Source organism: Pediculus humanus, genomic scaffold (assembly GCF_000006295.1).
Source record: "Pediculus humanus corporis 1103172108281 genomic scaffold, whole genome shotgun sequence".
Taxonomy (NCBI): Eukaryota; Metazoa; Arthropoda; class Insecta; order Psocodea; family Pediculidae; genus Pediculus; species Pediculus humanus.
The window spans coordinates 1,295,043-1,308,975 of NW_002987850.1; the positions used below are offsets into that span (position 1 = coordinate 1,295,043).

Sequence of the window (13,933 nt, forward strand, 5' to 3'; positions counted from 1 at the left end):
ACTCCTTTAGAATCATCTAATTTACCACCACCACCACCGCCACCTCCTCCACCTCTTCCTCTTTCAATACCTAAAAATTTGACAAATCCTCCAAAGACTACAACTATTGTTCATAATATAAATAATTCGAAAACATTTATGAGAAAACAAATTTAATATAAATTATTATTTTTTTTTATAAAAATAAAAAATGTTTATGTATTTAATATACAAAACGCTCTGACATTAATTAACTTGAAAATCATATAATAATTAACAAGTTCAAAAAGACAAAGACCATTTTCAAATTTAACGTGGCGGAAGATTTAAAATCGTGTCAATGAAACTTATCGCGGTAAAACTTTGTTTATGTCGTGAAAGACAATTTTCAATGTAAAAAATCAAAATGAAAGATTACACAACGAGTAATTATTGTGATTTTTTATGGATAAATGATTTACACGAGTTAAAAATTAACAGTAAAAAAATGTTTCAAGGAATCGTTATAAAAAATAACGTTAAAACAGTTATATCGGTATTAAACGTTATCATATTTGGTGCAATAATTGAAATCAAACAAATAGGTTCTAAAAATTTTCTCTATCACGGTAAATATTTCATGTTGCACTTCATTTAAAACAATTATATTTACTTATTTATTAAATAAAATGTTTTTTTATATTCGTAGTGGATGATGGAACGGGAGTAATTATTTGTAAATTAAGCGAAGATCAATTTGAAAAAGCAATTAGTCTTATTGAAAGGGAACAAGAGGGAATATTTAACGAAACGATAAAATTTAAAAAAAATAACGATTCGAGTTTTAATCAAAGTTGTGTCACCGATATCTCAATGGATGATTCTATATTTAATGATAAAACCATGCAAGAGGATGAATTAAATGCAGTAAAATTAAATGTTTTAAAGGTTAAAACTACTGTTCAACAATATTTAATTTTTTATATTGTCGAATGTGTTAATTATCATTATATATACTTTTAGGGATTGCAATCGATTTGGAGTGATATTTACGATAGTTACACAAATTTACTCGGTCAGTATAAAATCGGTGATACAGTTTTAATAGAAGGAAAATTATACAATTATTTAGGAACTAATCAACTTTATATAAATAACATCAGTATCCTTTATAATTAATTTTTCTTTTTTCTTTTTTTAAATCAAAATTTTATTAATATGCAAATATTCCTTAACATAAAACAGGACATTTAGAATTAAACGAAGAAATCATGAAAATATCGAATAAATTAAAAGATGGTTACAATCCGATTAGGAAAGACAAAATGACAGAAAAAGCATTAAAAAAATCAAGTCCGAAAAAAAGATTTTCTGGTTTGATGACTTTTGATCACATACAACAATTGAGTCCGAAAATATCGTCATCAAGAAATATTCCACTACCAGAAGAAAGAAAAAATTCTCTCATTACAAATATTCTGCCACCTAATTTTGAATCCAACATAACATTTGACACATTCATACCTGAAGGTTGAAACAAATGTGAAAAAAATTTTCTCATAATGGACATAATTGTAATTTCAATTTGACTTTTTTAATTTGAAAACTTGTTGCTTGTTTTTTTACTACTTTTTACTTCTTTTTAAGAGTTCTTAATGACCGTTAAAAGGAATTTTAAATATCATTTAAACGGTTAATTTATTGTTTTATGATGGTTTTTAAAAAAGGTTAAAGAAAATGAAACGTTTTTAAAAGGGTTTAATAATTATTTATTTAAAATTAAATTAAATTGTTTAAAAAAATAATAATAATAGTAATATTTCTGCAAAGTTAATTTAATATTTTATATTTTTATGTGAAAGTTTTTTGGGGAGGCGGGGGAGGAGGATTAATCGATAACATTTTAACAGTTTGTAACGGTTTACTTGAAAATGAATGAAAAAAAAATCATTAATGTTTTAATAAACTATTTAAAAATAGATAAATTTTATGTAAATAATAATAGTAATAATAATAATTACAACATCGAATAAGATGGTCTCAGTAAGACTCTTACTTGTTTTGTTGTGACGTCATGAGTTATAACAAAACCAAATTTTGGCATGCAGGAGCATTACTGTGATATTCAATCATTTATTCCTTAGGGATCGGGGGCGGTAGAAACCTGGAATGAATGTTTTATCCGACGAAAATATTAAGACCACGTGATTACGAGTGGTAATAATAATAATTTAACATTCGTTTTACATTTGTAATTAATATTCGATTAAAAAAAAAAATTGCTATATCGTTATGATAATAATTAAAAATGTTATTATTATTACTATTATTATTATTATTATTAATCAGAGGTTTTTGATGTTTTTGGGCATTGATCAATTGAAAGAAAAACAAAAAAATTGTTATTTATTTATTTATTTATTTTTATTGTTACTTTGCAGAAAATTTAATTTTCACATGTAAAAAGTATTATTTTTTTTTTCTTTTATAAAAACTTACGTTTCAACACAAATCATCATCATCATTATCATAATCATTTTTTTTTTTTTTTTGTTTTACAAAACAACAATTTAATTATAATTTAATTTAAATTTTTTTTTACTTTTTTGCATTTCACAAAAATTATTAAAATTTAATAAGATTCTACAAAAAAATATATATATGTGGGGGGGTATGTATGGGGGGGTGTATAATATATTAATATTATTATTATCGTTATGAATATAATAATTATTATTATTATTATTTTGTATATTACAAACGGATGAGTTTTTTTTTTTTTTTTTTTTTTTTTTTAATTATAAAAACAATGGATAGGAGGAAATAATAATAATAAAAAGGGGGAAAAGAAGAAGAATTTTGGAAAAGGAATAAATAGGAATTATTATTATTATTATTATTATATTTTTACTGACTGTAAGAACAGCCAGAAGCCCATTGTCACAAAGAATGGTAATCGTGTAGTAATGGTATATCACCGTGAGTACCTAGTAGTTGATGATGAGCATGTGCATGGGCCTGATAAGATCCAGCATTACTTCCTTTAAGTTCTCCAAATGAAGACTCCGTCGGACCGTGACCTTGAGTAACGTTTGATACCTGGTATGATAATAAATGGCATAAATGATTTTATTTTTACCATACATAAATTATTATTATTATTATAAAAAAATTATTTATGTTTCAGGTGGGAAAATGAGTGAGAAATTATATGGTCGAACCTGAGAAAGTTCCAAACCGGGTTTTCTTTCTAAAGCCAATGACGAAGTTGGTATATCACCATCTATTGATTCTGAACTTGAATCCAAACCGGATGGACCTGCGGAAATTCCTTTTTCTTCACCAGCAGAAGAACTTCTTCCGGTTCTGTAATAATATAACGAAGAAATCGTCGTTAAAGTAAATACCTTTAAAAAAATTCTTAATAATTTTACCCCTAAAAAAAATTTTTGGAGGGGATAAAAATTATTTAAAAAAAAAAAAAACATCCCTTAATAACACGTGTGTGTGTGTGTGCATGTGCAAAAAATTTCGGGTAGAAAAGAATTTGTCAGAATCTTTTTTTTAAAAAAAAAAGGAAAAAATTTAGTTCATAAGTTTTTATCAACAGCAGCAGCAGATGGTTCTTGATATTTCCAAACGATCAACCCTCAATGATTATTATCTATATTTCAACCACTTCATATAAGGGATGTTTTAAATACGTTTAAATATGAATCCCCAAAGCGCACAAACTACATAAAATTGTTATAACAACAACAACAACCGTAATAATAATAATAATAATTTTTTTTTTTTTCCAGTGTTACTGACCCATCCTTTTGCTCGGCGGCTCGATCCCTTTGCCTACGATTTTTAAACCAGTTGGAAACTTGAGTTGTTGTCAGTCCAGTCGCTTCTGCGAGTTCTCTTTTCTCTCTCGGTGACGGGTAAGGATTGTGAGAATACCTGAAACATTATTATTATTATTATTATTAATATTAATAGTATTTACTTAACCGGTTTTAAATTTTTCAACTTCTCGCACGCATTTTTTTTTTTTTTTTTTTTTTTGGTTTAAGTACGAGTTTGCAAAAGCTAAAATTTTAATTATCTTGTTTTTATTATTATCATCATCATCATTTCGATAAATTTAAATAATCGAAAATTAAATAATTTATTAAATTAAAAAATCTCCTGACACGAAAAAATCGTCGTCGTCGTTGTAATTTTGAATCCGAACACCCACCTTGAAATTATTTAGATTCGAGTTCACGCGTGGAAAAATTTAAGACAAAAAGAAAAGATGGATAATAAAACAAAAAAAATGGTGGCGGTGGTGGGGGTGCTATGGAGAATTCCATGATAAAAATCAAAAGAGTGAGAGAGAGAGAGAGAGAGAACCCAAGACATGACCTCAGGGAATAATCGTAACCTGTTTAAATTAACACTGGCTGACACACTATGAACACTAATAGTAATCTATGGAATCTAATGCCCCCCCCTTCTTTCTCCCCCCCCTTTTTTTTTTTAATAAAAAATAAATGCGTCACATAAATGTATATATACGCACGCGCAATAGAAATTAAATTTTTCTAAATAAATAAATAATAATAATGATAATAATGGGTAGCAGAAGAACGTTTCGTTTAATCAAGTATATAAATACACGCAAGGTATATAACAATTAAAAACAATAAATTTTTCTTATTATTATTATTATTATTTAAATTCTTTCGGTTAGGAAATAAATTTAATGGGTGGTGGGAGGAGGGGTAAGGGGAGAGGGGAAGAGTAGGAGGAGGAGGGAATTAAAAAATTTATCGTTTGACAGGTTTACGACAAAGCGGTGTAAATCGTTAAGAAAAATTTTTTTTTTTTTTATTTAAATTTGCCTTTTTTTTTTTTTTTTTTTTTTTTTTTTTTTTTTTATTAAATGATGTTATTTATTGCGATTGCGGCGACAGGAAATAAAAAAAAAAATATTCCCCCATAACGAAACGTTAAAATTTATTAAATTTATTTATTTTTATTATACGCGAATAAGAAAAAAAAATTCGTGGAAGGAGACAAATTTAAAATAATAACAATAATAAAAAAATTTTAACGGAAATAATCCCCCATTTTCGTTTTACGGTTTCGTTTTGTTTGTTTTTACTTTTTCAAAATTTTTTTTTCGGTTATGTTATGATGATGATGATGATGATGATGATGATGATGATGATGATGACGATGATAATAATAATAATAATAATGCGTGTGTAGAACAGGGTAAAGATTTTGTACAAAATGGCAAAAGCAAATACTTTTTTTTGTTAAACAAAGAAACCTTTTTCCCGTTTGCTAGGTTTTAAGGAGGGGAGGGGGATGAAATAATAATAATAATAATAAAATTGTTGACCTAATGAAAAAATTTAGTTCGGGAGCTTAAAAATATTTATATATACTCGCAAGCAGAAGATTTTTTAACTCCGAATGAACAAAAAAAACAAAAAAACCCTTTCCATCTATCTATTTACACGAATCAAACGTCATAAACTTGTCATTTTAATCGTTATAAATCGGATTTAAATTCGGGGGGAGGGGGAGGAGGAAGAGGCGGGGGACTAAAGTGAGAAAAAGGGAGAGTTTGAAAAAAGTTTTTAGCTCCCGTTAAAAGTATTTATTAATTTTTTTTTTTTTTTTTGGGTTCCAACAACAACAACAAACGACAAAACCTAAACAAAACATCTTTTTCATTAATCATTTTTTTTTTTATTTTAAATTTTCATCACGTAATTTTTTTTTCTGGTGACACGATAATTTTGTTTTATCTTTAACGGTTTTTTATTATTGTTTTTTTTCGTACGGGAAATTTTTTTTTAAACTTAAAATTTATAATTATTAATTAATTATTCAATCGTGTTTGTCGTTGTGGTTGTTGTTGTTGTGGTTGTTGTTAATTGATAATTTTTTCGTGCTCGAGGTTATGTTAAAAGTAAAAACAAAACAAATTTATCATCATATTAAACTCATCGAAACCTTTAGGGAATTTACTAAAAAAAAAATAACTGTCAAAACAAATATGGCGGCGTATACACGAATTGATTTCCGTTTTTTACACACATCATATTGTTATTATTATTATTATTAATGCCCCTTATTACTCATAGTTTTTTTTTTATAAATAAAAAATAAACATCTTACATAAATTTACATTTTAAAATTGAAAAAAATTTTAATTTAAAATCAACGTTAAAATAATTAAATTACCCCCTCGGGGGGTTGATAATCTAAACTCGTGTATATAAAAAAAAAAAAAATGGCTTCCTTAGATTTTAAAAATTGATTCGAGTAAATTTTTTTTATTAATAATAAATTTCTATACCGTCGCCATTGTGTTGAAAAAAGTGTTGACACAAATCACAAAATCCACCATAATAATAATAATAATAATAATTTTCACACCACCTTTTTCATGTTAAAACCTTTTTAAATTGTTTTTTTTTTTTTGGGGGGGGGGGATTCGGGTATGAGTTAAAAATTTTAACGATTCCGTGTGATTAATTTTTTTTTTTTTTGTTTCTAAAGTTGGCAATATTGTAATAAACGAGATATAATAAAAATTCCATAACGTGTCACGCGTACGGATATTATCATTATTACGCGTTTGGACTCTTGGGATTATGATGATGATGATGATGAAAACCACATTGCCAACATAACGAGGGGGGCGGTTTGTCGGTTTGTCGGGTGGGTGTATTTAAATATAATGTGTGTGTGTGTGTGATAAGTAAATTCCCAAAAGTTTTAAAATTTTATTATCTAAAAATAAAAAAGTAGTTTGATGATGATGATAATGATAACAAGGGAATAAATTTATTGAAAAAAAATTTTCGTACGATTATTGCAAGAGGTTGTTGTGTTTGTCGTTGTTGTTGTTCTGGTTGTTGGAATCGCAGGAAAATTTTTTTAAAATTAATTAAAAAACGTTATAAAAATAAAAACGATAATGAAACGTTTTTCATATCGCATCCTTTTTGTTGTCGTGGCAATAAGGAAACAATCAACGCGTCATAGAGTAAAAAAAAATTACGTAAACAAAAAGATATCGTAGTTAATATATATATAGAAAATAAATAGAAGCTCAACGGTGGCGAGTCTTTTAGTTTACTACGCCCAACTAAACCCGATGTGTTAAATTATAAATAGATATATAATTATCGAACAAAGAAGAAGAACAAAACCAAATTTTTATTCTCATTATTAAATTCGAAATAAAAACAATCAAATTTATTTATTATTATTATTATTAATTGTTTTTAAGGAGAATCATCGTTAAAAAATAAAGTTTTTTTAAGAATGGATTCAAATTTTCTTTTTTCTTTTTTTTTTTTAAATTAATTATTTCGTACACATTAAACCTTTTGTTTGTGTTTATTATTATTATTATTCTTTCGGGAACATTTAAAAATAATTTTCATCATGCGTGGAACGATTGCAAAATTTATTTATTTATTTTTTTTTAAAAACATGTGTAACCTATTTAATTAAAACAATCTGCTGAGATTTCTTTTTATTTTTTTTTTCGTATCATTGAAAATTTTAAAAATTTTATCCATCTCTCTCTCTCGGTCATGGATGATCTTGAAAAAAAAAAAAAATATTTGACCTTTTTTTTAAAAAATAAAAGAAAGAGGGTGACGACATTTTTTATTATTTTCAATAAAAAAACTTTTTTTTTCTTCGTCGTCGTTGTCGTTGCGTAATAATAATTTATATTTATTAATAAATAAATAAATAATTTTTTTATTATTTACAAGTTAAATTACAAAACGTTTTTAAAAATATATTTTTTTTTATTCTAACCGTTTATTAATACGTATTTATTTTTAAAATGGCGGCTTTCTTCTTCAAATCAATTTCAAAACAAAACAAAAAAAATTATTTAATCCATTTCGTCGTATTTAAAATAAAAATCGTTGTAATAATTTTTAAAATAAATTATAAAATAAAATATTTAATTAGAGTAATTTTTTTATTCAGTTAATAAATTTAAAACAAATTAAAAAAAAAAAAAATTAATTAAAATGATGGGGAGAGAAAAACAAATTGATGTTTTTAAAAAGTTGCTCAAAAACTCTGGTAGTCATTTTTGTTTATCCTATTAAAAAAATCGTGGCAGGAAATTTCGCGCGGTTACGTCAATTGGTTTGTCATTTATGCACGACGATTTTATATGTGTGTGGTCAAAGTGAAATGAAAAATAGTTAAAAACGTTTTAATTTAATAAGTTATTTATTATTTATTCATTATTTATAAGTAATATATTAATTGTAAATAACGATTGTGATTAAATTATGCAAGAAAAAAGAAAAAAATGGCCGAATGTAAATCATTAATATGTAAGTACCATTATGGGTTTTGACTATAACACACAAAAAAATTGATCATTCCTTGAAAAATGTGATTGTAATTATAATAATAAGAATAAAATGGAAGTATTAATGAATAATTTGAATCTATTTAATTATTAACAAGGTTAATTAATAAATACATACTAGTAATAAATTAATAATTGTCATTATTTGTTGTGTCACAGGTTGTGCTTCAGGTATTATTTTACATAAAAAATTGAATGTTATTTTTCATTAATTAATTTTTTTAATATTGCAATTAATTATCTTTAACATTGCAGTAATAATTATTATTATTATCATTGATTTAAATGTTTAATTATAAGTAATAAAATAATTACATGAATAATTTATTGGTTAGTTTTACACACACATATATGAAGATTAAAAAGAGAGAAAAATGAACAAATTGCAAATGTAAAGATGATGATGCTGATGATGATGATGATGATGATGATGATGATGATGATGATGATAATAACAGGGAGATGATAAACAAGTAATAAAGTTAACAAGTTTTTCTTCCCCCCCCCCATTCTTCTTTTAACTTCTTCCATTTTTCTTTGTATTGTCTTAGTAATTTAATGGAAGAAAAAACAAGTTGTTATATGAGTTATTTATTTATTTATTTAAAAAAATGAATCCTCATTATTATTATTATTATTAGTATTATTACTAAACTTATGTATTGCAAAACAAGTTAAAAATTGTTTTTATGTATAATTTTTCAAAAGAAAAACAAAACAAAAAAGAGTTATTAAAAATCATTTAACAAAATTAATATCAAATTAATATTATTATTATTATTATTGTTATTATTATTAATACATGCATGTATTTATTATTATTATTATTTGCATTAACAAATGTTTATTTTATTTAAATTTGTTATTTAAAAAAAAAGAATTCAAACATATCAATAACTTATGTAATGAATGAATGTGAATGATTAATAATTATTTTATGTGTTAAAAATATTATTAATGTAATTCAATAACAATATTGATGGATAATTAATAATTATTAATGTTTAATTTAATAATTAATAACTTTATTTATGTATCATATCTCATGATGTGCAGGAAATTTGTTATTAAATTTATGTATTGTTATTACTTGTTGTTTAATGATAATAATGCACAACACTAATTTGCAATACATAAATAAATAAATAAACAAACTCATTATGTATCAAAACATTAAATAATTATTGAATTGTATGTGTGTGTGTGTATTATCATCAATATCAGATGTAGTTTACATAACAATTATGTATTTGAAATAATTATAAAATTTAAAGTTATTAATCAATAAACATAATCATCAATTGATTAGAGTAAAAGAAAATTATGTAAAAATAATAATGATAATTATTAAGACAAAACATAAAATTTCACTAACAAAAGAAAGAGAAAAGTAATTGGAATTTATGAATGAAAAACAAAAAAACAAAAACAAAATGGCGGATTTTCATTGTATGTAATTATTGAATTAAGCTAAAATTTTTTTGTTATTATTATTTGTTTGTTTGTTTGTTTATCTTTGTTTAAAAATTAAGAAAGAGATAAAAAGAGAGAGAGAAAGGGGGGATAAGGTGGTGGTAGTGGTAGTAGAAAAGAAGAAAAAGAAAAAAGAAATTGCTAAAATTAAATTTTATAAATAAAACAATGAAAACTACTAGGACGGTGATGACGACGACGACTCGAACGACAACAACAACAACGACAACGACGCAATTGTTTTAAATAAGAAAGGGAAAATAATAATAATAATAATAATAATAATAATAATTTGGCAATAGAATTGAATGTTTATATATATAGTTTTCATATGAAATAATTGAATGTAGAAAAAAAGAAGAGAAAACTTACCAATCTCTCAAAACGGATCTAGATTTTTCTTTAAAGCAATAACTAGTTTCTTCTCCGTCCCATATCGTTCTAGGAAGTGGAAATTTTCTTCTTACACGATATTTACCAACGGCACCTAATGGTCTACCACGTAATTTTTCAGCTTCGACGTAATGAGCTTTTAACCAGAGAGCTTGGAGCTTTGGATGATTGTGCGGTGAAAACTGATGACTTTCTAATATCCTATAAAGTTCTTTGAAATTACCCCTATGAAAAGCAACAATGGCTTTGGCTTTCAAAACGCTTTCGTGTTTGTGTAATTTTTCACACGCTGGCAAAGACCATAGGAAACGTCCGAGCCTTTCTATGTTACCCGATTGTTGTAACACTTCGCACACGCATGCAACCTGTTCCTGAGTAAATCCGAAACTTGGTAGCAAAGGACTTAAACCTCCCGGTGGAGTACCATCTCCAGTTTGAAAATGATGTGGCGGTCCAAGCATTATTATTATTATTATTATTTATATTACAATCACTACAAAAGCACAGCCGTTTAATAATGATTAAAAAAATTTGTATCATTCACATTTTTATTGTTTTTTTTTTTTTTTTTTTTTTGTTATATATGAAAAACAAAAATTTTTTTTGTCAAATTTTTTGGTTTTTTCCGCGCGTGTTTCACTTTTTTTTTTTTTGTTAAATATTTTTTATTTATTTATTTAATTATTAAAATATCATCGTACCCTTGTTTTCTCGCCCGTTCTATAAATATAGACTATAAAAAGAAAAGAAAAAAATTTTAATGGTTTTTTTTTTTTACTTGGCCACGAAGTTAAGAAATGTGAGACTGATCGTATTTATTTAGCGTGAGCTGATCTCGAGGGATTCAAAATCTATTTTTAAACTTTTTTTTTTTTTTTTTTGATTTTTTAAATCCGACAGCGTGTGCGTCTTCCAACAGAACTAACAAAAAAATTAACTGCAAACAAACAAACAAACAAACGAAAAATCGTTTTTTTTTTGTTGTTCGTAAATCCGTTTGTTGCGTATGCGTTTATGTCGAATTCGAACAAAAAAAACCCAAATTTTTTATATTATAAATTTAATTAATTTGTAACGTATATATATATATATATATATATATTATTAATTAAATAATTTAACGAAATTTAATAATAATAATAATAGTAATAAACGTTCTAGAAAGTTCTGTTTAAAAGAAAAATTCTCATTGCGAAATTGAAATTTTTTTTTTTTTTTATTGAGGCATTGAGAAAAAATAATTTTACGTTCATATTTTCACACTCTCGAAAAATAATGAATGGTTTTTTTTTATTTATTCAGTTATTAACTTTTATTATTATTATGTTATTAATAATGATAATGATAATAGAATAATAATAATTACGGGTAATAAATTTGAAATAGAAAAACAAAAAAAAATTTCAATTATCGTTTGTATTTTTTTATTTATTTTTATTTCATTTTATTTTTATTTTATCGTGATTCGAATTGATTATTATTATTATTATTATTATTATTATTATCATTATTATTAATTTAAAGGCCCCCCGAAATAATAAAAGTAAAAAAAAAAAAAAAAAAAAAAGAAAACACTTATTAAGAGTCATTATTTTTCACTTCATGCGTTCGATTTTATTTTTTTTTTTTAAATGTAAAATTTTTCTTTTATTATTATTATTATTATTATTTCGGATAGAAAAATGAAAGACTAATAATAATAATAATGAATGATTATGTTTGTTTGATTTTTCCGACTTGATTGATTTTTCCGACTTGATTGATTTTTTTTTTTTTTACATTTTGACCGTCGAATCATTTTAAAAAAATAATTATAAAAAGTTTTAACGAACTGAAAAAATTTAAACATTTAAAAAACTAACGAATTAAATTTTAAAAAATCACTAATAATAATAATAATAATTGTTTAATTGTTAATTAATAAAATAATAATAATAACCGATTGGTTAGGGCGTGGAAAACTTAAAGTTGAAACGGAAGCGTTTATTACTGGTGTTCAAGATTTGCAAACTTACAGAAGGAAATTCTTAAGGTACGCCAAGATGACATGTGCCGAATTTGCCAGTCGGAAAAAATGGATCATTTAATTTCCGGTTGTTCGATATTGGCAAAACATGAATACTTAGAAAGGCACAATAAAATTTGTAAATATCTTCACTGGAATACCTGTCGCGAATATGGAATGGATGGATTACCCAAGGAGTGGTACATTTTTAAGCCCGGTTACGACAGCAGGTTCATGCACAGTTCTGTATGATCAACAAATCCACCACACTGACAGAACTGTGCCAGCCAACAAACCGGATATTATTTCGAAAAATGGCGTAAGCTAATTGAAGTATCCGTACCGGCGGAAAAAAACATCAGACAGCTAAAGAAGAGGACAAAAGGAGGCTGAAGTACAAAAACTTGGGAATAGAAATAACCAGGATGTGGGGAATAAGGACAGAAACTATTTCGGTCATCGTGGGAGCAGCACTGGGAGCCATGCCACCACGTTCAATAAAAGGAAATTTGAAGAAGAAACCCCTACCGGAAGTAAAAGGCCGACAGCACCACCGATATTCGAGCAATTATTTCTAAAGAATCGGGAGTAAAACCTGGAATAAATTCTTTAAAACCCCGACAGGTACACAAAATCTTGTCATGTTCAAAAGTGAAAATAAAGAGGATAGAAACGCGACATATTAATATTATTATTATTATTTTTTGTAACCTGCGGCGTAAAACCCTAAAAAATAATATTCGTGAGTTTTTGTCATCGTGTTAACTTTTACCCAAAGACCGTAAATTAATTTAATTTATTCGAAAAATGATTTTTTATTTAAAAAAAAAAAAAAATTAATTAATGTATAAAACTCCATAAAAAAAATTTATATCGCGTTAATTATTAATAATTTACATTAATTAATAATAATAATAATAATAATGCGTCGTTTTATGAGTTTTGAAAAAATAAAAAAATATGAAAATTAATTTAATTTAGCATCGTTTTAATTAGTTAGTTATTAACATGAAAATGCGGCGTAAAATAACGTGAGATAAATGTAATAAATAAATAAATAAATAATGGAAAAGAAAGAAAGAAAATATTAATATATGCATAGGTAGAGGTAGAGTGAGAGAGAAAGAGAGAGAGAATAATATTCGAAAATAATAATAATAATAATAACAACGATAAAATCTTATCAGTTGAATAAAATAATCGGTCATCGTACGGGGCAGACCCTGAACAAAAATAAACGTTCAAATAAATAAAAATTTTTTCTTTTTCTTTTTTTTTTTTGTCAAGCGAACAAAAAAAGTTATTTAAAGAAATAAGCTTGTTTGTTGTTTGTTGTTTGTTTGTTTCGTTTTGTTTTCGTTTTTGACGACGAATCAAATCGAATCAAAAACAAAAAAAAAACAAAAAATTAATTTTTTCGATTTTTTTTTTTTAGTATTGGTCACAAAAAAATTTATTGTTCGCATTATCATCATCATCATCATCATCATCATCATCATTATTATTATTATTATTAATAATATTATTAGTAAATATAAAATGACTAAGAGAAAGGTTCGCTACCGAAAAAAAAAATAAATAAATAAATTTGATTGTTCTTTTTTTGGTTGTTGTAGGTAACACATTTTATTAACGATAAGATTAATGGTTTTAATCCGTGATGATTATCCCACGGATTAACATACGGATTAAATTTTTTTTTT

General features: G+C 25.2%; 2 protein-coding genes across 2 annotated transcripts; one reads left to right on the top strand and one right to left on the bottom strand.

Moving 5' to 3' along the window:
- Window positions 1-385: 385 nt before the first annotated feature.
- Window positions 386-1,493, top strand: Phum_PHUM515170 (uncharacterized protein; the record flags this gene model as incomplete). Its single annotated transcript, XM_002431147.1, has 4 exons — window positions 386-587; window positions 668-906; window positions 982-1,120; window positions 1,204-1,493. The coding sequence occupies 4 exons, from the start codon at window positions 386-388 to the stop codon at window positions 1,491-1,493; spliced, it is 870 nt and encodes a 289-aa protein (XP_002431192.1).
- Window positions 1,494-2,898: 1,405 nt separating this feature from the next.
- Window positions 2,899-10,652, bottom strand: Phum_PHUM515180 (Homeobox protein SIX1, putative; the record flags this gene model as incomplete). Its single annotated transcript, XM_002431148.1, has 5 exons — window positions 2,899-3,057; window positions 3,180-3,324; window positions 3,772-3,906; window positions 10,205-10,596; window positions 10,635-10,652. 5 exons carry the CDS (start codon window positions 10,650-10,652, stop codon window positions 2,899-2,901), a joined length of 849 nt encoding a protein of 282 aa, XP_002431193.1.
- Between the last annotated feature and the right edge of the window lie 3,281 nt (window positions 10,653-13,933).